Source organism: Tyto alba, unplaced genomic scaffold (assembly GCF_018691265.1).
Source record: "Tyto alba isolate M040663 unplaced genomic scaffold, T.alba_DEE_v4.0 Super-Scaffold_33, whole genome shotgun sequence".
NCBI classification, from domain to species: Eukaryota; Metazoa; Chordata; class Aves; order Strigiformes; family Tytonidae; genus Tyto; species Tyto alba.
Genome location: NW_024881308.1, coordinates 16,712,532 through 16,735,595, shown reverse-complemented (window position 1 = coordinate 16,735,595; position 23,064 = coordinate 16,712,532). Strand labels below are relative to the sequence as shown.

At 59.1% G+C, this 23,064-nt stretch overlaps 2 protein-coding genes across 3 annotated transcripts; both read right to left on the bottom strand.

Annotated features, from left to right (window-relative positions):
* Positions 1-977: 977 nt before the first annotated feature.
* Positions 978-10,288, bottom strand: FKBP1A (FKBP prolyl isomerase 1A). The gene is made up of 5 exons (XM_042800803.1): positions 10,156-10,288; positions 9,971-10,018; positions 3,260-3,372; positions 2,551-2,703; positions 978-2,061 (listed from the first exon to the last, which is right to left on the bottom strand). Exons 1-4 carry the CDS (start codon positions 10,190-10,192, stop codon positions 2,575-2,577), a joined length of 327 nt encoding a protein of 108 aa, XP_042656737.1. The 5' UTR covers positions 10,193-10,288; the 3' UTR covers positions 978-2,061; positions 2,551-2,574.
* Positions 10,289-12,106: 1,818 nt separating this feature from the next.
* LOC104362002 (sodium-dependent lysophosphatidylcholine symporter 1-like) lies at positions 12,107-22,302 on the bottom strand. Of its 2 annotated transcripts, XM_032983473.2 has the most exons (15): positions 22,138-22,302; positions 19,581-19,700; positions 19,134-19,258; positions 18,323-18,455; positions 17,819-17,897; positions 17,244-17,401; positions 17,039-17,129; positions 16,378-16,499; positions 16,180-16,263; positions 15,905-15,988; positions 14,826-14,938; positions 14,232-14,375; positions 13,778-13,954; positions 13,498-13,541; positions 12,145-12,217 (listed from the first exon to the last, which is right to left on the bottom strand). In XM_032983473.2, exons 1-14 carry the CDS (start codon positions 22,222-22,224, stop codon positions 13,511-13,513), a joined length of 1,548 nt encoding a protein of 515 aa, XP_032839364.1. In that variant the 5' UTR covers positions 22,225-22,302; the 3' UTR covers positions 12,145-12,217; positions 13,498-13,510. The 2 variants fall into 2 exon arrangements, with proteins under 2 accessions (XP_032839363.1, XP_032839364.1); XM_032983472.2 differs by having other exon boundaries at positions 12,107-13,541.
* Positions 22,303-23,064: the final 762 nt, after the last annotated feature.

Sequence of the window (23,064 nt, the reverse complement as noted above, 5' to 3'; positions counted from 1 at the left end):
GAAGTGCCTTCCCCAGCCCCCCCCCCCCCCCCCCCCCTTAAAACACAAACTTTGCCCCCAAAAAAAGCCTCTCGGGGACTGGGACTCGCTACGTTATCGATCGCGGCCGCGTTATCGGCCGCGGCGAACGGAGCAAAGGCCATTTGGTGGAGGAGCGGGGCACTGGCACGCAGCGGTGCCCGAGCAGCACCCACACAACAAGCGGGGATCACTAAGAAAGGCACCAAAAAAAAAAAAAAAAAAAACCAAAAAAACCCAGAGGCTTTTCAGATCCGTGGTGATCTGGCCTGCAAATAGGGGCCCGCTGGTTGTGCCGTGGCCCACCTTGCAATGCCCAGGCTCCAAAAAGGATGGAAATAAACGCAGAGACGTATCGAGAGGCTCCTCCGGAGCAGGGGGGACCCTGGGGGCACCCGTCCGTCTGCCCTTCGCTCTCCCAGTCCCACGGCGAGAGGCTGCGAGGGCAACACTTAGTGGGTTATGGGCAACACTTAGTGGGTTATGGTAATTCATTGTGCAAATCCCAGCAGGCTGCCAGAGCCCGGTGAGCCCCAGGCACCCCGCTGTGTGCCCGGAGCCCAGACACCCGAGCCTCAGCCCAAAGCAAGCCAGAGGCTGGCCCTTCCTGCTGCCTCAGCACCCCGGGAGCCCAGCACAGCACCCACAGCACCCTGGGAGCCCAGCACAGCACCCACGGCACCCCGGGAGCCCAGCACAGCACCCACAGCACCCCAGCACAGCACCCCAGGAGCCCGGCACAGCACCCACAGCACCCCAGGAGCCCAGCACAGCACCCACAGCACCCCGGGAGCCCAGAATGGCACCCCGAGAGCCCAGCACAGCACCCACAGCACCCCGGGAGCCCAGAATGGCACCCCAGGAGCCCAGCACAGCACCCACAGCACCCTGGGAGCCCGGCCCAGCCCCCACTGTGCTGAGCAACAGACAGGCGAGGGAAAAACCTCCAAGACACCAAGTTGAGAAAAGCCAGCATAAAGCGTTTTTATTGCAATAATAAAACTTGATACCTTTATGCGGTGGAGAAGGAAGTGAACGGCAGCAATTTCTCTTTACCAAATCACTAGGCAGGGCGGAGGGAGGGGGGGGCAGATGGGGCAGCAGCGGGGGAAGCTACGCATCGTATGAGACCAGACAAGCGGCGATGACCAGCATCAGGTGTCAGGAGAGAACGGTCAGATGTGCTCAGACCGGGGACAACTGGGTCTGATGTTTCCTTTCCAGGGGGGAGAGAGGGGACAAGGGCGTTTTCTTGGAGCTGACTCCCCACCAGCCCCGCCACCTCCCCTCTAACAGCACCTTCCGTTTGCCTGCTGTTTTCCTTTTTTCTTTAAAGAAAGCTCGATGTAAGCTCTTGAATTTTTGGGGGTGCGGTGGAGCTCTGACGGAAACCCGTCCCCATAAATCTGAAAGCGGGCTGGGGGGAAAGGCAGGTTCCACCGTGCGATGGCAGAGTGAAGCAGGGGCAGAGCAGCCCCCCCTTCCCGGGAGCAAAACCACGGTGCCCGCAGCGATGCTGTGCCCTCCCCGGGGAGCAGGGCAAGGACACGCTGCTCCCTGGCCGCCCCGGTTCCAGGCAGGGTACCTACACACAATCCTAGCGCTACTTTGCTCTCCGCATCCATTCAGCCTCGACAGCCTCACTCTGCTATGGCTTTTGCAGCAGCAGCAGCAATTTCTGGTTTGAAAACACCAGAGGGATCTGCACCAAAACGAGTAACTAACAGGTTTCCTTTTGTTCAAATGACTCCTATCTAAGGTCAGCCCATCTGCGTGCTACTGGTAAAACGTAGTCTACACCTGGAACAAAAATAAGATTAAGAACTTGACCCAAAAAGAGTTGAGGTTTACGGCGTATAGTTTAAAAAGACATAAAAACACGATACAAGGAGGAAGAGTCAGACGCAAAGCTTAGTGACCAAAGGCATTCAATCAAGGTGTAAGGTTATACAATGAGTGTAGTGGACTATCAGGAAAAGCTCCGTACAAAGTCATGTGCACTCTTCTTGAAGCTGAGATTCTGGATTCCTCCATGTGCCAAACCTGCCGGGAGAGAGCAGAGGCAGCGTGACAAACCGCCCGCCCGCGGCCTGCGGAGGGAACCCGCTCGCCAAACGGCGCTCTCACCGTAAACCCAAATCCAGCCCCAAATACGGGGAGGGGGGGGGAGAAGCAGGGGGGAAGCAGGGGGGAAGCACAGCCCCATCCCGCCCGCACCGCCGGACCCACGCGCCAGCAGCCAGAGAGGCACGAGGGGCAGCTGAGCCCCGCAGCAAGGAACCCCAGGCTTGGTCCGGGAGCACCCCAAAGCCTCCACGGCACGAGCCCCCCCCCCTCTGCCAGGCTGCTCTGCTCGTACCACCGTAGCGACCCCCAGCTCGGCAGCCTCCTGGGAGCAACTGCTACCTTGCCCCCTCCTTCTCATGCCCCCCGCGCTGCCATCACCTCCCCACACTAGCCTGAGACAAAAGATGGGGGCCTGGAGTCGCCCCCAAACCACAACACTCCCTGCCAGCGGCTGCCCCTCCTTACCCGAGGACGGGGTGCTGGGGTAGGTCATTCCAATTTCATGAGCTCCACGTCAAAAATTAGAGTGGCGTTTGGTGGGATGATCCCTGGGTGGCCAGTAGAGCCGTAGGCGTAATCTGGGGAGATGGTCATCTTTGCCCGTTGACCAACGCTCATCTGAGGGCAGGGAAAGAAACACGGGGAGGTCAGGAGATGGGGACAACCGCCGGGTGAGCGACAGCGAGAGGAGCACGGACCTGTCCCCACTCCTGCCCCTACGCTGCGAGGCCGGCTCAGACCGCGCCGTGCCCCCCAGCCCTCCCTCCCCGCGGGCTTCGCAGCCCGGGAGCCGTCTCCGTTCGGAGCGGGCGGCCCCGAGCGCCCTCCCCGCCGCGTTCGTTCGGAGCTGACTCAGTGGAGAAATGTCACCGCTGAGTCACCGACGTGCCGTAGGTGTTCCTGGGGCCCGGCCCTGCTCCGTTCCTGCCATCTGGCAGGTGGCGAATGCAGAAGGTGATATTCACACCCACGTCTCCCAGCGCCGAGGGGGCGGAGGGGTGGAAAACACAGGGGAATAAAATAAAAAAAAAAAAAAATTTAAAAAAAAAAAAAAAAAAAAAAGAGAGAGAGAACGAGCTGCACACAGTGATTTCTGCCCACGCTGCAGCTCCCCAGGCACACGGCTCTGCGCAGCCCTGCAAGGGAGACCGAGAGGTGGAGAAGCACCGGGCACCTGAGCGACTCCTTCCTCCCAGCCGCGGATCACCTCCTGCTTGCCCATCACAAACTTAAACGGCTTGTTCCTGTCGCGAGAGGAATCAAACTTCTTCCCATCCTCCAGCATACCTGGGGAGAGAGAGGACGGTGACACAGGGACGGAGCCACGCACGCCTGCGTGAGACAGGCGGTGAGCTGGCAGCCTGAGCGGGTGACAGTCACCCCTGGCAGAGCTCACATGGCCTTGAGTCAAAGCTGTTTGTCAGCTCAGCCTCCTTTCCCCCGGGGAAACACCTGCACAGGGCGGCCTGGGGGGGGGGAAAACCCCACACCAGCACCCCACGGGGCATCATCCAGCCTGGCAGGAGCAGCCCTGGGGCAGGGCAGGACTTTTCCTGGCCGCTCCGACCCGGAGAGAAGCGTTTCTCTGGGCTAGGATGGAAGACAGTTGAGGGGGGCAGATGGAAGGGATGAAAAAAAAACCCAATCCCCATCTCGCAGCACCGCTGCCAGCCGTTGCGCAGGCAGCAGGATCAGGCCTGGCGCTTCCCATCCCATCAGCAAACACACCTCCTGCTCCTCGCCACGGGCAGGCTTCCAACCTTGGGCACCCAAAACACAAGCCAGGGCTTTGGTGCCCCATCTCGGCTGCCTCCAGCCCTCCCCATGCCCGGCTGCACCCCCACTGATCTTCAGCCAAATCGCTCCCGTACCCAGGAATGACGACGGGGAGAGGGAGCACCAAGCACTGGGCACACATACCCAGGACAGCCCTCGATCCCCCGGCGCAGGCTATATGGTGAGGGCTGAGCGAGGCTGATATCCCCAGGGCTAAATATAACTCCCCAACAGGAGCAAAGGAGGAATTCCCTCCCCTCCCTTGCTCCCTGCCTGACCTTCTTGGGGAATCTCGGAGCTGGAGCTGCCTTATAGGAGCAGCAATTCTGCCGGCCAGTGGAGCTGCTGCTCCTATAAGGCAGCTCCAGCTTCGCGTTAACACAGCCAGTGCCCTGTACATAAGAGCAATATTAAACAATCCTCCAAACGCTCCTTGCTTCTTCACACCCCCAAAACAGCCCACAAAGATGTTTTCCTGGCTGGAAACTGCTCTATAGTCTTAAAAAAACCCAACCTCTCCCAGCAACACACGGGGAACAGTGATTTCCCTTCAGCAGGGCACTGTCCACGAGCAAAAGAAAATGCATCTGTGCAAAAGATGGGATGGGGCATCGCAGCCCCGGCTCACGTTGCAACGGCGGCCAGAGCGAACGGCACACAGCCACGGTGATGGGAGATGCTGAACGGAAAGAAGGGAAGGGGAAAAAATACATCACCTTTGCAGGGGCAAGGAGTACTGAAACCTCTGGGCTGCAGGAAGATGCAGGGGGCTGGGGGCCAGCAGCCCGCCTTTATCTCAGGGAGTAGAATTAAGCTTTTAATTCCACAGAAAGCAAAAATCCCCTCTCCAGGACTTCGAGCATCAGCTCAGCCGCTCGCGCTGCAGCCCTGGCTTTTGGGAGAGTAGAGTCTGGAGTTTTCTCGTTTCCTCCTTCCGGGATAAACCTCTTGTTGTTGAACCTGCTTCCAGCCCCGTCTGGCACCGCTCCCCACTCCCGCGTCCGCTGGCAGCAGGGACACGGGCCAGGCCACGCTGGCTGGCACAGGCAGCGCCGCTTGGCCACGGCACGAGCCGCCCCCCCCCCGAGCTCAGCGCTGAGCCCTCGGGCGCTGCAACAACCCGGGGTGGCTGCAGAAGGACGGAGGGGACATCTCGTGCCTGCCACCCTTCCGCCCGAGCACCCGCAGAGGGAAACAAAAAAAAACAAAAAACCAAACTCTGCGGACCATGCAGCGCAACCCCGCTGCTTGTCACAGCAAAGAGGGAGCTGGGGGGATAATCATGGGGACCCGCTGCCTGCAGGAGTGCATCCCGTTTAACGCCCCGGGCAGGGGAACGTGAAGGCCCTGTCAGCGGCACGGGAGATGCTGCAGACTGGGCGCAGGGGGGGCCGGCACTGCCTGCTCCCACCGCCGAGCTCACCTGGCCGAATCCAACCTCGGGAAGCGTTTCAGAGCTGGCAGCACCCTGGCTACAGGAGAGAGCGATTAACGGACTACAGCTGGCTGCAGCAGCCCAGGGGGATCCATCACTTGGGCTGCCCCCGGCCCAGGAAGGGGAAGGTCACACACGGGAGCTCGTCCCCGCTCCCCCCTACCATGCCAGCCAGGAAAACAAAGAGGCTCCGATGCTTTGGAAACAGCATCCTCATCTCAGGCACTTCCTCTGCCCGTGAGGCTCCCGGGGAGATTCCTCCAGCCCTGGACAAGTATGAGCAACCATTTCCTCAGCTCTGCCATCCCTGAGCAAGGAGATAACGGAGATCTTAAAGCTATTAGAGGCAAAGCATCCTCTGGCAAAAGCAGCTGCCCCGCCAGCCGCCGGCACACCCCGGCTCGCCGCAGCCCCCGTCCGGGCTCCTTGCTTGCCACCACCAGTCCCACGCGGAGGGCAGAGCCCATGGGAGTGGGTTACGGAGACCCACCTGCCCCCGGCTCCCACCCTGAAAGATTAGAACAACACCCCCGCACCCCCACCCCCCCACCAAGAGATCTCAGCTGGGCTGTATGGATACTGGAGGGGGGTCTTGGGAGAATTGCAATGAGGAGGAGGAGGATGGAGCCCTGCGGCCGGGGCTGCAGCAGTCCCGGGATGGAGCTGGCGGCGGGGGGGGGGGGGGGGGGTGTTTTCTGGAGAGCAGCCCCAGCTCCGGACAGGCGGGCAGCGTGGCGCTGCCAGGTCTCTGCCACACTTGGCAGGAGACGCCGGCTGCAACGTGCGACTTGGCTCCGGTCCCCCCCTGGGCGGGCCGAGGCGGCGGGGAGCGGCGCTGGAGCAGGCAGAGGCAGCCCCCCCCTTCCTTCTACCCCCCCCCCCCCAAGATAAACCTGCGGGTTTAGGTTTTGCCAAGGAGGGTGCAGAGCCCCACTCGTGCCCCCTCCATCCCCTGTGGCCTGGGGTGCTGATCCTCAGCACGGCTGTGGCCCAGGGGCTCCTGCACGGAGCTGGCTTCCCAAGGAGGAGCATGGAGAGACCGGAGCGGTGGGGCAGGCACCTCTGCTCCAGCCGGAGGAAGGGACAGGGTGGAAAATCCTTCCCGAAAGCCTTGGGACACCCGGCACGCTCCAACCCCCTGCGTCAGGAGAGGGCTGCCCAGCTGAAGGTTAAATCCTGCCTCTACCAGCAACCTCTGCTTCAGATCCCAGCGCCCGAGCTGCCCGCACCAGGGCTTCCCACCACCCACTGCCACCCAAGCTGGCTGCGGGAGGGGGCTCTGCCCGCCGCGGCCTGGCAGGAGAGGGGACCCCCAGCTCAGGCAGAAGAAGGGGTGCATCAGGAGAAGGTGCTGAGCTCCCACAACCCAACCGACCGGCAGCGGCAGCAGGAAACGTCTCGCAACCGCAGAGCGTTGGCTGGCGCTGGGCGAGCGCGGCAGCACCCGGACGCAGCGGGGAGAGCACCGGGGTGCTGGGTGCCGTGCCGGCGACAGGAAGAGCCGCTGGCCGGGGCTGCATCCAGCCCGCCCAGCCGTGCACGGGTGCTGGGGAGGGACGGCGGTCCCCTCTGCGCTATCCCGCCAGGAGAAACCCCAGTTTTCTCTAGTATCCCTCCCAGCACCTCCAGCCCCGGCTCCAAGCCCACCTCCCTCCGCGACACAACAAGCCGAGTTGCGATTTGCCACCCAGGCGAAGCCAAGTCAGACTGGATCCCGTCTCGGTGCTCCCCAGCATGACCACGAGCCCCCCCATTTGCCCTCCGGAAGCATGGTGGGGTAGCCACCATCTCCCCACAGCCCCCCATGCACTCAGACAGCAGCTCCCCCTTGCACCAGCTCTCTTTACCCTTCCCCCCCCGCCCCAGCCTGCTCCTGGGGAGCACGATACCCAGACCTACAACAGTTGGGGCACTGCGGGAGCCCCAACTGTGCCAGCACAGCACCCCACTCTGCCCTGGTTCCCATTCTAATAGCCAGACCCGTGGGGCGGTGGGGTGGGGGGGCTCAGGTCTGCTGGCCCCCAACCCACACCCCCCACCCCATCAACTTCCTCATACGCAGCCCTCCCATCCCACGCAGTCCCAAACACACTGGGGGGGGGGGGGGGGGGGAACTTTATCCTTGATTTAGTGTCTTTAAGAGCCCTTTGCAGCAGATTTCACATCAAAGGGGGTTTGAAAGAGTGGGGACCCCGGACCAAAGGAGGGGGAGAGGGTCCAATTCCCCCAGCTCCCCCCACATGCCTCCACCTCCACAATCCCAGGGCGAGCAACCGGTGTCTCCCAAGCAGGCGGCCCAGAGGATGCTCCGCTCTCCACCTCCTTCCCCAGCGCCGTCCTCCCGCACTGGGGCTGGCTGTCTGGCTGTCTGTCTGTCCGTCCCTTGCCCCTAGGATGAAATGGCTGCTCTCGGTGGGGGCCAGGCCCTATGGAGCAGGCACTCAGGCACAGGCAGAACCAGCAGCAGCTGCCAACCGAGCCAGCTCCCCACACTCCCTCACCGTTGGGTCGCTGGATTTTTAGTTTTTTGTTTTTTTTTCCCCCCCCCCCCCCCCCCAAAATGTGTTTTAACCCGGTCACTGCAGACCCATAACCCAGCGGAGCACGAGCCGAATCGCCACCCGCCCATCGCGGTGCACCACGGGCTGGATCCCCCCCAGCGCCGGTGGGTTTCCACGGGGGGGGGGTGTGTGCAAAGGGCAGCCGGGGACACTCAGAGCCGACGCTGGGGGTCTGGAAGGATCCGGGGAGCACGGCACATCCCGCACCACGCTGCTCCGGGAACGGCGAGCACCGGCAACGGGGAATCAAAGGTTCCTAAAGTTTCCCCGAGAGCCAAGCCCCGCTCCGGCCTCTCGCAGGGCGGGCTCCGGGGAGCCACGCTGCCGACACGGGCAGCGCTCAGCCACGGAAAACAGCGTCAGGGCCCGAAGGTGTTGGATTTCTGCTGCCTGCCGAGGCGGGGAAGCGGAGGCGGGGGGGGGGGGCAGAAGCTGCCTGTAGAGGGAAATGGGGGAATAAAGGCCAAAAGGAGACAGTTTAAAAAAAAAAAAAAAAAAAAAAAAAAAAAAAAAGGGGGGGGAAATTAGAGAACTGCTCCCACGCACAGCAGATCGCTGGTGCTGGGGAGGGTCCGTCAGGAGCAAGTCAGCACGCAGCCCGAAAGCATCGGGCCCGTGGGGACGGGGAGCCGGTGACCCACCCGCAGCTCTGCCGGGGTTATGGGGTGGGGGGGTGGGAACTGGGGAAAGCGGGAAAGCTCCGGTAACGCCGCGGGAGCGGAGAAACGGCGCCGGGAGGGCTGGCAGGCAGCAGGGCTGGCCCACCGGGAGCCACTTGACTGCTTGCCAGCCTCTCTTTGTTCTTCCACCGGCGGAGGAAACGGGGCGGCCGGGGTGGTGGTGGGGGGGGGGGGGGGGGGGGACACGGGACCCCGAGCCGCTTCCTCTCCCTCCTGATGAAGGAACTGGAAGGACTGGGGGAGACGGAGGAGAAGCAGATGGGCTGGATGCCCGCCGAGCCCTCCCGGCAAGCAGGACTGCCCAGGCCCCGCTTCGCAGAGCGGGAGTGGGGGGGCTACCCTCGCCCCCCCCCCCCCCCATGGAGAGCGGAAAGCGGAATCGGTTATTAGCAGAAACAACCACAAATAGGTCAACTCGTTTTCACCCCAGCCACCATACCAAGCTGGAGCTGTTCGAAGGGCGGCCAGCGGGGAGAGGAGACCCCCGAAGCATTTTTTGGGGGGGGGGGGGGGGGGGGGGGGCCCCCAAGGCTGGTTTCCCCCCCCCGAGCTGCAGGAGGACACTGTGCAGAGTATGACCCTCCCCGGCTGTTGGGGCAGCCCCTCGCGAAATATTATGCCCGAACCCCAAAGCGCACCCTGCGTTACCCGCACCGGGGTCCCCCCATGGGACCGGTGCCCCACGAACAGCCCGGGGTGGGCTGTGGGTCTGCCCCACGGGTGTCACCCCCCACGGGGGAGAAAGGGCTGGGGCAGCAGGGATGGCATTGGGGGTGCGGGGTGGGGGGGACCCTGCTCTGACGCTGCGAACCCCAAAGCTCCCGGGGGGTGGGGGGGTGGCTCACCACCAGCCAGGGAGACACTGGTGTCCCGTGGGAGCACCCGGCGTGGGGGCTCTCAGCTCAGCCATTCCACGTCCCGCAGGATTTTGCTGCTCTGGGACACCCCCCCCCCCCGGGGACCCGCTGGGTGCTGGCTGGGGGTGGGTGGGGGTTCCCCTGCCCACACCCCGGGCCTTTTACCGGTGAACCCCCATAAAGTGGGCCGGACACGGGTGGGAAAGTGTCGTCCCCCCTCCACCACAGACGGGGCAGCGGAAGACACGGCTCCCTCCCACGGGGGACTCCCCACGGCCACGGGGAACAACCAGATCCCTCCCCACCCACCCAGGGAAGCCCGCGCCTGTCCCCCGGGACGTGTCGGGCCCCCCCCGCCCCCACTCTCCCCGGGGAGCGCCGTGGCCCAGCCGGGCCGCCCACGCGGGTCGGGCCCGGCGTCCCCGCAGGCTGCCGGGGCCGGAGCGGGGTGGGGGCGGCGGGCAAACCCGGTTGCTCCTTCGGTTACCGGGCCGAAGCGACACACCCCCCCCCCCCCCCCCGGTGTCGGCGGGGCAGCCCCGCCCTGCAGGCCCCGCGGCGGCGGGCGGCACTCACCCGTGTAATGCACCACGCAGGTCTGGCCGCGCTTGGGGAACGTCCGTCCTGCGGGGAGACACGCACCGTGAGCCCACCGGGACCGGAACCGGGACCGCGACCCGCACCGGGATGGGAAGCGGGAGCGGCCCGGTGAGGGAGGGGAGGGAGAAAGCGGGGAGAAGGGAGGGCACGGCGCGGCTCACCGTCGCCGGGGGCGATGGTCTCCACATGCACGCCCATGCCGGTGCCGGTGCCGGTGCCGCTCGCGCACCCGCAGCGCCCGCAGCCCGAGGGAGGAGGGGCCACGTGTGCGCAGCCTCGCCCGCCGCGCCACCATAGAGCCCGCCCGCCGCGCCGCCTAGAGCGGCCCCGCCCGCCGCCATCTTCCGCCCTCCCCCCCCCCCCCCCTCCCTCCTTCCACCCACCCCGCTCCTTCCTGCCCGGGCCCCGGCCGCCATCTTGGCACCGCGCGGTTGCCGGGGAAACGCGGGGCCCCCGCCGTCAGGGAGCCGCTGGGCCTCGAGTTCTTTGCCCGTTTTTCCGCTTTTTATAATCCCCGGGGCTGGCCGCAGCGAGCCCAGTGGAGACCCAAAGCTGCACAACCCCGGAATCCCCCGAGTCTTGCCAGCGCCCGCCGGCCCCACACCCCAGACAAGACTTTTAACAATTTCCACACTTCCCAGGGCTGGGCTGTCCCTAAATCGAGAGTGTTGGGCACATGACGGCAGGCAAGACGCTGTTTTGCAGAGCTAAATTAATGCTGCTCCTCACTGTGCTGGTGGAGGTCTGTGCTGGCCCCATGGTACTGGGGCAGGTTCAGCAGAAGAGATTCAGGTTTGAACAATGCCACATTCAAAAGGACTTTCTTCTGGGAACAACAGCAACTATTCTCTTTTTTGGTCAAAAAAAAGAATCGCTTCAGGCACAGGATTTTTGCCTCAAAGCGTCCTATTTCCTTACTTCAAGGAGATGAACTTTAGTGTCCACAAGGGAACAGAGAAGTTCCAAGGACAGCCAAGAGACTAATAAAAAGCCTGTATTCTCAGCAAGTGCGTTAAAATGGGACACAAGAGGAGGAGACGCTTAAAATAACAGATAATGGGATGAAGCAAGTTTTAATTGCTTCTATTCATTCCTTGCATCTTTTAAATACTGAAATACCAAGGTGGTGTTTGTTTTGTTTTGTTTTGTTTTTTTTTTTTCATTGCTTGATTCTGTAGCATTATTTTTCATATTAAAGCTGCAACACACAGATGGTGCTTGTGGTCCCTGACTTTCCGCAAACACACCTGGCAGCAGGGCAGATGTGCAAGGCCCAGAGTCAAGGTTAAAAAAAGGAGAAAAGGGGGCATGTTCTCATCCCTCCTGATTAATGCTACCTCAGTGAAGAGCTGGCCCTGCTCTCCCTACGAGGACCAGTGATAAACAAGGATCTGAAAAGGCAAAATACTGCTCGGTGTATGCCCGTGCTAGAGCCCTTGCGTGGCTGGCACAGGTCTGCTTGCACAAGTCAGGCACTGAGGCTCTCACCCTGGGTTGGGCATTTTGGTTTTTGTTTTGTGGGTTTGTTTTTTGTTTTTTTTTTTGAACTCCCTGGCATAACCTGCTCATTTTACCAGCAAGCAAGGTCATCACGACAACCAGTACTTCAACAGGGGCCAGAAGCTCAGCCAGATTTAACCACTCCTCACTGCTCAGGGTCCGGCTGGTCAAGACCCAGGAAAAGTTCAGGTCAGATTCTGGTATCTAAACTCTGGAGAAAGTGCAAAGGCTCAAAACCAAGTGAATTCTGCCTAAACTGCTCCCTGCCCTCTGGATCAACTGCTGGCAGGACTGACAGAATAAGAAATACCAAGATGGAAAAGCGTGACCATTCAGATTTAATACTGTAGAAACATAAATGGGACATTATTGGCTATACAGCAGCACCGCCCCGGGCAGCAGCGGGGCTGGCAGGCACCACGCAGCAGCTCCCTGCTCTGCACTGGGTCTGGTCCCGCTCTGCAGTGGCCCGTGCTGCAGGTTGGGAGCTCCAGATCAAGCCCACTCCTCTGTCCCAAGGAGCGCGTGCCTTTGAAGAGAATTCATGCCTTCTGCAGGACTTTCAACTCTCAGCAATCGGAGCGTTTCCTCGATGCTCAAAGGCATTTGCTTTTTCGTAAATCTTGAGGCAGCAAGGCTGAAAGCAAGGCGGTGGCAGAGGGCAATGCATCCCAACACCTGACTGTGGGCTTAGTCAGGCGATTCCAAGGAACATCCTTCACACTCCACAAAACAAAACAACAAAGAAAGAAAATAAAAAAACAGGAAAAAAAAAAAAAAAAAAAAGAGAGAGGCCCTTCATGCATCTGAGAAATGGTCCTGAATCAAGGCTGCTGTGATGATCCTGCAGGTGCCCAGATGCAGCTCTAACACACCATCTCCCCCACTGACCGCAAAGTTGTACCACAAGACTTAAGGCTTCAGATTAATTCAGTGCACAACTGGGGAGTCATTTGCTCAGATCCTGCCAGTGTGCACCCGACTGGAGAGCTGCAAGGTCAACCAACGGTCAGATGCAGCTCTAGCCCTAAAAATAACCAACCTCACTCTCTGCCTCTGCACAAGGCTGAAGACAGCTCAGCACTGCCAGCCATGACACGGCTGATTTCTCCTCTCTTCCCCCCGCTGCCCCCTCGCTGTTGCCAGGAGAGATGTGGGGGTGCCGAGCATCTCTCGCAAGATGCTGCTGTGAGAGATCTAGTGATGGGCTACGATTTAAAAGCAACTCAGCTCTTCTCGAGATTCATTTGACGCTTCTGCCATAACCTCCCAACCTGGCAAAAACCAAGACAAGCTGCCAGAAACCCCCCAGGTGCCTGACTGGAGGCAGTGCAGCCCATTCCCACACTGGATCCAGCTCCTGGATTCCCAGCAGTGACTCAGCTAACAGGGCCCAGGCAGACGGAGAGAGCTTGCTTCCCACCACCCTGCTGCCAGGTGTCATTGTTGCTGCACATGCTTTAAAACACTGCTGGCTTGAACTTCACCCTTGTTCAAAGAAATTCAAAACCTCTCCCTGTGAAAGGGCAGTCTAAGCACAAAGACATGCGCTATCTTGGCAGTATTTTCCCTAAAAACTGTTTTTTAGGGAAAAAAGGGTTTCCTCTCAAAAACAATCCCTGTGTTCTTTGTGCATGCTTTCCCACAAGGTTAGGTGACACCTTGGCACCCCAGTGTGTGCGAGCACTGCTCCGAGGCTGGCGGGGACCCTTCCTCCCTGGCACTACAGTCTCTCCCAGAAGAAGAGCCTTGTCCAGATCTGTCAGGACCTGCCAAAAGACCAAGCCCTGGAGAAAGCAGCTCTGGTGAGGTGGCAGGGATGGGGCTGTAGCAGGACCCCCCCCCTCCCCATCCCGTGCCTGCCAGCTGGGAGAGGGAAGGGGTCAGGATGCAAAACAGGCCTCTGGGACATGGGAACAGGAAACAACAGGAAGCGACAACTTTCCCCAACAGCAGCACATCCTGACAGCACAGCAAATCCACGTCCTTCCCGATGAACTCACTTCAGCCCTGGCTTTATTCTTGGCTGCCACACTGTACCTGATGCCTGTTGAAAGGAACAACGAGCACTCACGAAATCTGGTGTGAGGTCGGCCACCCCCAAAATACCCTGAAGCCCTTTGGGAAATGCACCCCTTCAGATGATCGTAGCCCAAGCACGGGGAGCCAGGCTGGACATGCAGAGTCCCTCCCCTGTACAACATTTCTGTGTCAGGCTAGGACCAAGGCAGACACCCAGCCTAACGCTAGGTGACCCGGCTCCCTCAGGGACCTTCAATTTACCCCATTTCCTCCATCTCTATTCTCATCTGCTTCCTCCTCTCCTCATCGATGGGATGGAGGCAAAAGATGATTATGGCAATGAGCAGCAGGCTTATCGGGACTGGGGCCATGAGAAGCTTCAGGGTGAGGATGACAGAGGGGTTGTACGTGCAGTCTCCAGCATGATAACCTACAAAACTGAAGAGGAGGATGGTTTTACTTTCCCCAGCCCCACCAGGTCACTGCAGAAGGCAAGCGGACACCTCCATCCCTCTCCTTTAGAGTCTGGTATCAGAGGCCATTTTGGGGAATTCCCACTCCTTTCTGCTTTTCTTGCTCCCAACAGATGTTGTAAAGACAAATTTGGATACCCCTGTGACTCATTCCAGCATCTCCTTTTAACACCCTAGAAAACATCAGTAGAAGATGCCTGTGCTGGGCTGTCAAAATAGGGGAGGTAATGTTTGGGGCTTACTGTAAACTCAATGTCGATATCCCCACAGCAAGGCCACCTGCAAACTTGTTGAAGAAGACGTAAAATGAGTAGAAGAGAGCCTCCAGGTTGTGGCAGCTGGGGTTCTTCAGCATGAAGTCGTCCACCGTATCTGGCAGCATGGACCTGGGGACAGACGGCCCCACAGATGTGTCAGTGACACCCACGCCAGCTGAACTTGGCTGCAGCTGCTTCAAAGCCCCTCCAAGCAGCAGAGAGAGACAAAGCCCTTGCAGAATCCCACGCTGGAGACCGTTTTGTGCCTGTCCTCTGCCTTTGGCAAACAGGGCAGAGAGTGTCTTACAAGGAGGGTGCTTCAGAAAAAGAGAAGAAAACCAGCGCCTTGCGCCATGGCTGGCATCCTGCTGCTGAACCCAAACACAGTCTGAACAATGCTGCTGGAGCCCTGTGGATCACATCCATGTCCCTTCCCAGTCCCACCTCCACATGTCCCTCTGCATCTCAAAAGCTGCTGCACTGAGCAAACGGGCAGCCCTGGCACTCAGGGGCGGTGCTTTCGCCCAAACCTTCCCCTCCTCTCCGCCCGACAAGTGGCTCAGAGGTGCCTCGGCTCACCATGGTAAAAGGTAGAGCACAGCCATGCTGCAGCCTGCCACGATCACCAGGAAAACGAAGGCCAGGAAGTTGTGCATCACCTGGGTGACGGCTACCAGGGCTGGGATGATCAGCTGCAGTGGCGAGAGGAAGAGGAGAAACAAAAGCACATGGGCCCTTTTTGCTGCTCACAGGCAGCTTGCATCCGTCTGCACAACCAAAGGCCACACTCCCCCCCCTTCCCCACATATTTCAAACAGAACTGCTCCTGTCCCCTGTGCAGTTCAATGTGGAGACCCTGGACAGGCTGACACGGGCAGCAAAACCTTCCTCATGGGTAAAGGAGGGATGTTTATGGAGAACAACGGAGCTGGGTGGTTAAACTGGAAAGCTGGATCTGCTGTAGCTGCACCCAGCGTCTGTGAGGAAGGCATCTGGAAGTAGATCCTCAATGGGATTTGAGCACCTAATTCTGCAAAATGCCAAATGGGATTTCCTTGCTGACCTACAGAGCCAAGCAGAAGCCAGGACATGTGTCTGATGAGCAAGGCTGTTTCCCAGCCACTGCCAAGCACGGTGCAGAGCCCTTCTTTCCCTCCCCGTGCCTCTCACGCAGCTGGATGGCAGAACTCGGATCACTTGCATCAAGCACGTGAGATCCTGGAACGGGACAGAGGCTGCAGGATGGTGTTTGCGTGTGCACATGAGACTGTGTGACAGGTACAGCACCTGATCACACGCTGCTCACCAGATCCGTGGCCACGCAGTCTCAGAGCCTGAGCCCCTGGTTGGGTGATATTGGAAAAAACCCCCAGAATCATTTCCCCACCATCTGAGGCTGGGTTGGTCCTTCAGCCTCCCTGCACTTTACTGCAAAGTTCTACGAAGCCACAGCCACCGATACCAGCAGTGGCCAGGCACAAGGAAGCGCAGAACTGCCATCAACTAGTGGTTTAACTCCTGGTCACCTGCAGTGCAGAGGACACCGTGCTCAGGGCCACCCTTAGCTGCCAGACAGCCCTTCTCCTCAGACACCGAGCAGCTGGGGGCAAGGCTGTCCCCTCGCAGGGCTTCTCAGCCACAACCATGGGAAAACTCACCACCAGGCCCAGTGATGCTGCTGTTTTCTTTCCAAATCTCCCCAAAAACCACTGCCAAAAGGGAATAGAGAAGGAAGCTGTGACCTGAGGAGAGAACCAAAGGGGAGTCTCAGCAATGTCCCCCAGGCCTGCCAGTCTCTGCCTGGGTGACGTCCTTGCTGCTGGGCAGAAGCAGGAGCACAGGACTTCACAAGACTGAGCTGCTTGTGCTCGAGGGCTGGGGTGACCTGAGGATCAACCTCTCCACCAGGAAGGTCTGCCTGAGGCTCACTTACCAACATAATAAGCACTAAGTACTGGAACTTCCCAGCCAGCCCGGCAGCATGAGTACAAAAGAAGGCAAAGATCCCTTGTGTGATCTGGGAAAGCAACACGGAGATGTTCATGGCTGAGGGTCCTGAGTTCCCTGTCTGAATAACTTGCCTGGACATCTCCTCCCCCAAGTTTTCCTCCTGCCGTGGCAGGTCTCACACCTGGAAGGCCAGGGAGGCGAAGAGGAAGCCACAGAGCAGCTGGATGTAGGGCTGGTGTCCCACGATCATCCTCAGGCAGCTGGAAAAGGGCAGCTCAATCTTCCCCAGGGGGCTGAGAGGCCCTGAGAAGAGAGATGGCAGGGCTGGCACTGGAGCTGCCAGAACAACTGCAACGGGGTGGGAGGCACAGGGGGATCGCACTGCTGCATCTGAGGTGCAGCTCAGCTGAGTGAGGAGCTACTGGAGTCTGATTGTCTCGGGGCAGAGACAACAGCCACAGTGTCAGCCACAGGCAGGATTTTGCCTCTTTACACCGCGCACTCGGGCTGGCCTGTGGAGCTCCTCAGGCTGTGTGTTGGTGGGACCTGCTCGGCGTGAAGCAGCGAGCTGCAGACCCCGTCCCAGGCCCATGGCTCCCCACAGGAGCTCCCAGGTGGCCGGAGCCTTCCTTCCTCTGGAACATCACCCCTCTCCTCTGCCGAGCAAGATGCCACCAGCACAAGCCAAGGAGGGTCTTAGTATCCAAGCGTTGTGTTTCTGAGACCTGCACTCTGCCAGCTGTCCCCCACATCGGTGCCCACCTCACGCCTTCCTCTGCAACCCCATTCTCACCATCCGCTGCCACTGGGCACCCTCCAAACTGCATCTAAAAGGACCTTACCAGGCCGCTCTTTGACTCCAAAGATGAGAATCAGACAGGACAGGCAATAGATGGAGCCCAGGATCAGGGATGCAAACGCATAGGCCCTACGCTGGACAACGAGAGACGGCGCACAGTGACAGTGCAGGCACCACGCGCGGAGCTGGCAGCGCAGCCGGCGGTGCCTGCCCCGGAGCTTACGGGGGGAGCGGGGGCCAGCCCTTACCACGTTCTCCAGAGATTCCGTGAGGCTGTAGGTGCTGGTGTTGGGCAGGGTCTCGTTCGACATGTAACAGCCATTCATCATGCGGGCATGGTAACCCCCTACAATCTGCCCCTGGATTCCTGACCCAAGGAGCGTGCTGAGCACTTCCATCCCCATTCCTGCCAGGACGACCGGGAGAGAAGCCTCAGTCCCACTCCCTGGCTGACAGGAAAAATCCCTCGGACCAGGTACGAGCCCAGCTTTGGGAATGGAATTGGAGGCACCAACACCCAAAGCTGCCCCAGAAGAGACCTGCTATTTCTACCTGCTCTGATTTTTCCCCCTTGGTTCCAGCAGTAAATGCTCTAATGTTTGAAACCAATAAATCTAGGTCCTGGTTTCCCTGGGGATGATACGGATCTAAGAAATATTTCTGCAGGTAAATTCTTTGCAGAAGATGACTGGTTTCATATCCCTGGTTTGCCCCATCCACTCTGCAGCCTGTTCAAAGCCAGAGGAACTATGTTCACCTCTCCTCCAGGGAGGGTCTCCCAGGAATGCAGGCAGACGGGGGTTGTAGGGGCGCAGACACTTACTGTAGGCAGTGGCTGAGTCACGGTCACGCTGGGTTCCTCCCAGGAACATCGTCAGGGAAGAGTACGGCACGTGGTGGCACTAGGGAGAGCACAGTTCAAACACAGCTCTGGCTGCTGCTTCCCTGCTTTGCTGGTCATGACCCACCTCATCCCTACACCATGCAGATAATTCTGCCTTCTGCGTCACCCCTGAACACGTGTGGCTTTTCACCCTCTTCTGCGATTTGCTTTGCTCCCGCTAACCAGCGATGGAGGAGTTCACATCCCCATATACAGGCAGCCCAGATGAATCCCCAGCATTAAAAAACACCGTTTCTTCTCACCATCCCTGCAGGGATGGTCTGTTCCCGCTTCATCCCTCACTGCTCCCCAGCTAGAGCTCTCCTGGGCTCCACACCAGGTCCCTTGCTGGAGAAGCTGGGACTCCCCACCTGACTGTGCCCCCGTCCCTTGCAGTATAGAACGGTGTGTGAGAGAGTCAGCCCCAGGCACCATGTTCCTTACAGTCATGCAAGTCTGGAAGAAGGTGTAGGTGAACAGGTACCACAGGAATTTCAGGGAGGCGGGGGTGGCATCCGAGAGGGTGGACCACAACAAGCAGTAGCAGAGCACCCCAAATGGCATGGAGCACGCGATCCTGGGGAGGAAGCAGAGCTGGTCAGATGCGGCCCTCAGATAAGGTGGTCACACTTCTCATCGCACAAGCTGAGCTACGTAGCACAGCCTCCCCCCCCCAGCTTCCAAACCACAGCCCAGCTACTGCAAGATCAAGATCTGGAAGAGGAAACATCTCTGCTCAAGTGAGTGTCCAGTGGTCAGGCTGGGAGGAGCTAAACATAAATGTTGAGAGAAAAACTAATGTTTAAGTTGTCCAACATTTCTTATTCTCTACTGCTTCAAGTCCTTGCCCTGCAGCGGAACCTTGGGGCAGTGGTAACTCTCTTACGTGCAAGATCTGCCCGTGGTTAGAGCCCGGTGGAGAGCTCCTGGCACAGCTGACTACCAAACTCCGTACGTGCCACCACAGAGGAAGCTCAGAGCACCGAACCCCACTGCCTCAAAAACACGAGGCCCCAGTGAAACACCAAGCGTACAAGTTTGCAGAACATTCCTCCTCTTTCATTGCAATGACATATGGACCCCACTGCAAGTTATATTATCTTTCGTGTCCTTGTGATGTTAAGGTTTTGTAATTCTCCGTAAGCCACAGTCACATTAAACTCCCAGCGAGGGGTCCCAGCTGCCTCTTTGTGCTAGCACTGAAGGAATTTGAGTCCAGCAAAGACCCTCCTGAGGCTCCAGCCTGGACACTCACCATGGCACCAGTTTGCCGTATTTTCTCCTTGGGCTCTTGCTGACCAGGAAGCCAATAGCAGGGTCAGTAACCGCATCCCAGGCTCTTCCAAGGAAAATGATCAAAGAGGCATGGAATGGCTCCAGCTAGGGGGAAATGGAAACCGCAGCTTGAAAGGGAAAGAAGTCCTGGCAAAAAGCTGTGAGCAGTCAGCACAATGCAGCTCGCTCCAGCCAACGTTTCAGCTGCATCCCCTGGAGACCACTCCGAGCATTGAAACGGCCCAGAAACGCCTCCTGTGTGCCCACCGACAATATTTACATCGTGCGATTTTGATCCCGTTTGAATTCCAATTCTGACGAGCATTTCCAAGGGCTTTGGCCACCCACCAAACCCTACCCTTGCCCCAGTCTGCTGAGCTTGTGCCAAGCCCCTTTGCAGATAACCCCGTCTCACGTGGCCACTCACCTGCGCAACATCCAACAGGAAGATTTGGAGGAAGAACCCGAGGGCGTTGCCTGTCATCTGGTAGGGAATGCCCCCAATGGCATAGCAAACCTTTCTGCAGAGCGGCAGTCCTGGCTTCTCCTGCAGCCAAGACACCAGGGGACAAGCCCACCTGAGAAATGACGGGCGCCTCGGGCTGACAGCTAACCTCCAGCCGCCGCTCGTCCCATCCGCTGCGTTCTCCGAGGCCCATTTGAACCTTGAGTCATGTCATAATCCTCCCCCCCCCCCCCGACACACATACCTGTCCTTTGGCTGGACATCACTCCACCTGACACCCACAAGCAAGGTGGTCGTGGCAGTTGGGGTGCTGTGGGGTGCTTCCCCATCTCCTGCTCATCTCGGCGGGTCAGGGCGCAGCGCTTCTCTACGCGCGACCTGCCCTCGGGCAGCAGCCTGGCTCCTGAGGTCCTGCTCAGCGGCAATTAATATTTTTCATAAGCCCTCAGGGTCCCTCACGGAGGCGCTTCGAGGGGCTAGGCACGCTGAGAGCACCTCTCCTTGCTCCAGCCCGCTAGCCCACATCCACTCTTCCACTAGCCAAAGCCCCAAGGCAAGGGCTGATCAGCAGGCATCCATCTCATTTACTTGCCTTAGGCTTGGCTTGTCACCAGGGTCACATCCCTGGTGTTTCACCTCAATTCTCCTCGGAGGCATGTTTGCCTGAGATCACAGGCTGCTAACAAATGAGATACATACCAAACCCCAGACACAGTGCTATCTGCTGAGCTGGTCTAACATTGTCCTTCCCTATTCTATTGAGCCACAATCCAGTGGTTCAAGTTCTTTTAATATTAAAAAGGACAAATTACGTCAGGCTTAGAGTGACTGTAACGGAGGCAGTCCGAGGAGAGAGCCTGCAAAGGCCAGAGCTCAGGAGACTTCTATAGATCAACAGGGAAAGCACAAGGAATGTTTCAGCACGCAGGAAAAGAGCTGATGGCAAAGCCTCTATTTTATTTGGATGTGGTTAGCTTTAGTAAATACCGTACCAAGCCTCAAGTATCTGGCAAGTTCCCAGAGGCAACCTACAGCACTGATTTCCTCCCAGCCCCGAAATGAACTTGCTGTCTAGCATGATACACCTCAGCACCACACAAGACCAGGGCTGCACGGCAGAATACAGGGCGAGACCACGTAGAAAGCAAGACAGCCCATCCAGGCTCGGCTCTCCTACGAGCAGGCCATTGCCAGAGGCTGGGTACGGCGAGCAGCGGTGGGGTCGTGGTGAAGAGCCAGGGCTGAGCTCCCACCTCAGCACAGGCTGCCTCGGAGGATGCTCGGGGCTAACGCGCTCGTCGGCACGCCGGGCTCCTGGTCTACCCCACGTTTTGGCTTTCCCGATCATGGAGCAGCTCCAGCACAGCACCCCAAAAAAATATACAGCTCTTTCTGGAAAGATGCAGGAGGCTCCCCTGCTCAGGAGGGGCAGACGGCCATCCCAGGCGACAGGCCTGGTCCAGATGTGGCTATAAAAGGCTGCGAGCTCCTCCAGCAAGAGCTTTCGCTGCAGAGCAGCGAGAGGAGGGCTGCACGCTTGGCACGGAGGCGGCTGTGCAAGAGGCTGGGCTGGGGGGACGGACTGCAGAGTCACATCCACAGCTGGGTAACAGGGAAATCAAGTCAGGGATCGCTTCAAATTCCCACCTGCCCTCATCTCTCGTGGGACGAGGGGGGCGACCCGCCGGTTCCCCAGCCTGTTTGGGCTGGAGATGGCTTGCTGCGCCGCGAACGTCGGCCGAGCTGACAGCCACCCTCGAGGGACGACAGACCTTCGTTGTAACGGCGCTAGGAGCGCCTTCCGAAAACACAGGCACAATCCCCAAAAGCGGCATTCCAGAAGGCACCGAGCACGCTTCCCTCACGCAGCGATTGGCAAGAACTCCTCCGCAGCCCATGCCACGGAAAAAGCACTGACGCTGCTACGCGCAGCAGGCTGGAGGGTCCAGCTTCCTCCCGCACAGCCAGGGGAGCAGAGCTTTCTTCCCGCCAGGTAACCTCAGCAGCCTCCTCCTGCCTCTCAGCTTCTGGTCCCGGTTTACCTCCTGCCTTTTACAGCACACAGCGAGAGTCAGGTCCCTTGTATTTCAAATTGCAGAGCAGCCTTGTCCCGCAGGGATGGCTGAAGCATTAGGCTTGCACCACCGCTGAGGAGCACTTACTCACACAACATCTTGTTTCCACAGCAGTTCTGTTTCTAAAATAACAAAGGCATTTCTCTCGGCTGCAAGGTTTTGTGGCAGCTTTTGTTCCCTTTATGCTCTCAGCAGGTAGGACAGCGCTCTGCACGTCTCTGCCCATTTCGCTTGAAAGTCAGCAGCAACAAGAAAATGCAGAGCCTTGCTTTAACAATGTGTTCTCGAGCTTGAGTCATAAACACTTCGAAACACCCCCACAGCCTGCGGCTGCTCGATCCGGGTAGGCTCTGCGTGGGCGGGAGCGCTCCCGAGGGTTAGTGTGCACGTGTGAAATGCATTTCTGCGAGTGAGAAAGCACCACCCTGGGACACCGATCTTACCTCTCTGCGGACCACCCTCCTCTGCGGGAGAGCTCCTTCGTGGCTTAACCTGTGCAGCTCAGCATCTTCGTGACCACCTGGAAGCATGACTGCAGACTCGAGCGTGGCCTTCAGCAGCACGTGGTGGGGAAGCAGAGGCTTCCTCACCCAGGCTGAGGAAGAACTTGCCTTGTACCTCAAAGAGCACACCGCAGGCGCAGATCGGAGCTGGGTGGAGATTTGACAAGCGAAGATAGAACATCTGGGTGGCCCCAGGGGGAGCAGATGGAGGGGAAATGACTGGCTCTGAGGGAGGAGCGTGGCCGGACCCTGCCCATGGAGGCAGGAAACCTGGCATGGCTCATAGTGCGGCATGTACTCGGGGCAGCAGCTCCCAGGCTCTCTGCAGTCAAGCGATGAAATCAGTGCTCTTTAAAGGTCAAGCTTCATCCAGCTCTTCCACCCCATCCCAGGGCTGCTGCCACACTGAGAGATTGGGGGTGCAGAGGAGTCCTTTGCCTGAGCTCCAGATCACTGCAGGAACACGCTCGAGCCACCCCAGGGCTCCTGTCTCAGCACCAGCAGCCACCAGCTGCCACGAACTGGCGCGTGAAACCCAGAGCTGGCAACCAAGGTGGCTGGAGCAGCCGGGGAGAGGGCGGCAGGAACAGGAGGGTATTTTACCCGGGTCACTCCCCAGCAAGGCCCCTCTCCCCCTGGTCAGTCCAGGAAGACCAGAAGCCCAGCCCTGGCTCCTCACTCAGGGGAGCCCCCTGCCCCCTTGCTTTGCCCTCTCCTTAACGGGTGGGAGCCCAGGACAATGTCAGTCAGAGTAGGAGGCGTGGGATACGTTTTGCGTTATTAAGATCTGCAATTACCAACCTCTTTCAGCCCATGAGCTCCTGAGAGTTCTCCCATGGCAATGCAGACCCCACACAGTCTGTTTTA